This window comes from Galeopterus variegatus, unplaced genomic scaffold, assembly GCF_000696425.1.
Source record: "Galeopterus variegatus unplaced genomic scaffold, G_variegatus-3.0.2 Scaffold742, whole genome shotgun sequence".
NCBI lineage: Eukaryota > Metazoa > Chordata > Mammalia > Dermoptera > Cynocephalidae > Galeopterus > Galeopterus variegatus.
Genome location: NW_007726853.1, coordinates 365106 through 366213, shown reverse-complemented (window position 1 = coordinate 366213; position 1108 = coordinate 365106). Strand labels below are relative to the sequence as shown.

At 31.8% G+C, this 1108-nt stretch overlaps 1 protein-coding gene across 1 annotated transcript in view; it reads right to left on the bottom strand.

Moving 5' to 3' along the window:
* The window catches only part of SPATA7 (spermatogenesis associated 7), a 42745-nt gene that overhangs the window by 12679 nt on the left and 28958 nt on the right, over positions 1-1108 (bottom strand). Inside the window, exon 4 of the mRNA XM_008571992.1 lies at positions 494-503. Within this exon, the coding sequence (XP_008570214.1) occupies positions 494-503 (10 nt within the window). The remainder of the gene's footprint in view (positions 1-493; positions 504-1108) is intronic.

Genomic DNA, 1108 nt, shown 5'->3' with positions numbered 1-1108 from the left:
AAAAAAAAAAAAACCTGTGCAATGCAGCTAAATCAGCACTTTAAGGAAAATTTATAGCTTTAAAAATGCTTCCACTAGCAAAGAAGGTGAAAATTAAGCTAAACAAAATTAGAAAAAGTACAGCAAAATAAACCCAAAGAAAATCAAAGAGGGAAAACAAAGATAAGAGCAGATATTAATGAAACAGAAAACAAAATACAGTAGAGAAGATTAATACAGTTAAAAGAGTGTCCTTTAAAAACACTGACAAATCTCTGGTGAGAATAATGAAGAAGAGAAGAATGAAGGCACAAATAAATAATATCAGGAATAAAAAGGGGAAATAACACACACTCAGGAGAGATTAAATAACATAAATACAATTAACAAAATCATTCTATAATACTTAAAAAACTGAATCAGTAAGTCAAAAATATTCTCACAAAGAAAACTCTAGGCCCAGATAATTTCAATGTTGAGTTCCATCAAATTCAAGGAATAATTTCAAACTTACATAAGCTAGTCTAGAGCACAGAAAAAGAGGAAACAGTACCCAGTTTATGAGGCTAGCATAACCAAACATAGGGAGTAGAAAAAAAAGAAAACAACAGGCCAATATCAGTAACATACAGATGCCAAAATCCTAAACAAAATATGAGCAATTGAATCCAGCAATGCGTAGAAAAGGTAATGCATCTTGACCAGGTTCTGTTTATACTAGGGATGCAAAGTTGGTTTAATATTAAAAAGCCAATTTTTATTGTAATTCATTAAATTAACAAATTAAAAGAGAAAAGCCATATCATCGTTCCAGGAGATGCAAAAAAGCATTTGATAAAATTAACGTTTGTTCATGAGAATGGAAAAAAAAAAAAACCCAACACTTCACAAGCTAGGAATAGAAGAAAACTTCTTTAACAAAATGTTAAAGGGTATCACAGAACACCTTATAGCCAGGGTCAGTAAACTCAAGCCTGTGGACCAAATCTGGCCCACTGTCTTTTTCAGTTAATAAAGTTTTAGTGGAACACAGCTACACCCATTCATTTATGAACTGTCTATGGCTGTTTTTCATATTTATGACAGACTACATGGCCTGAAAAGCCTAAACATTAACTATCTGGCTCTT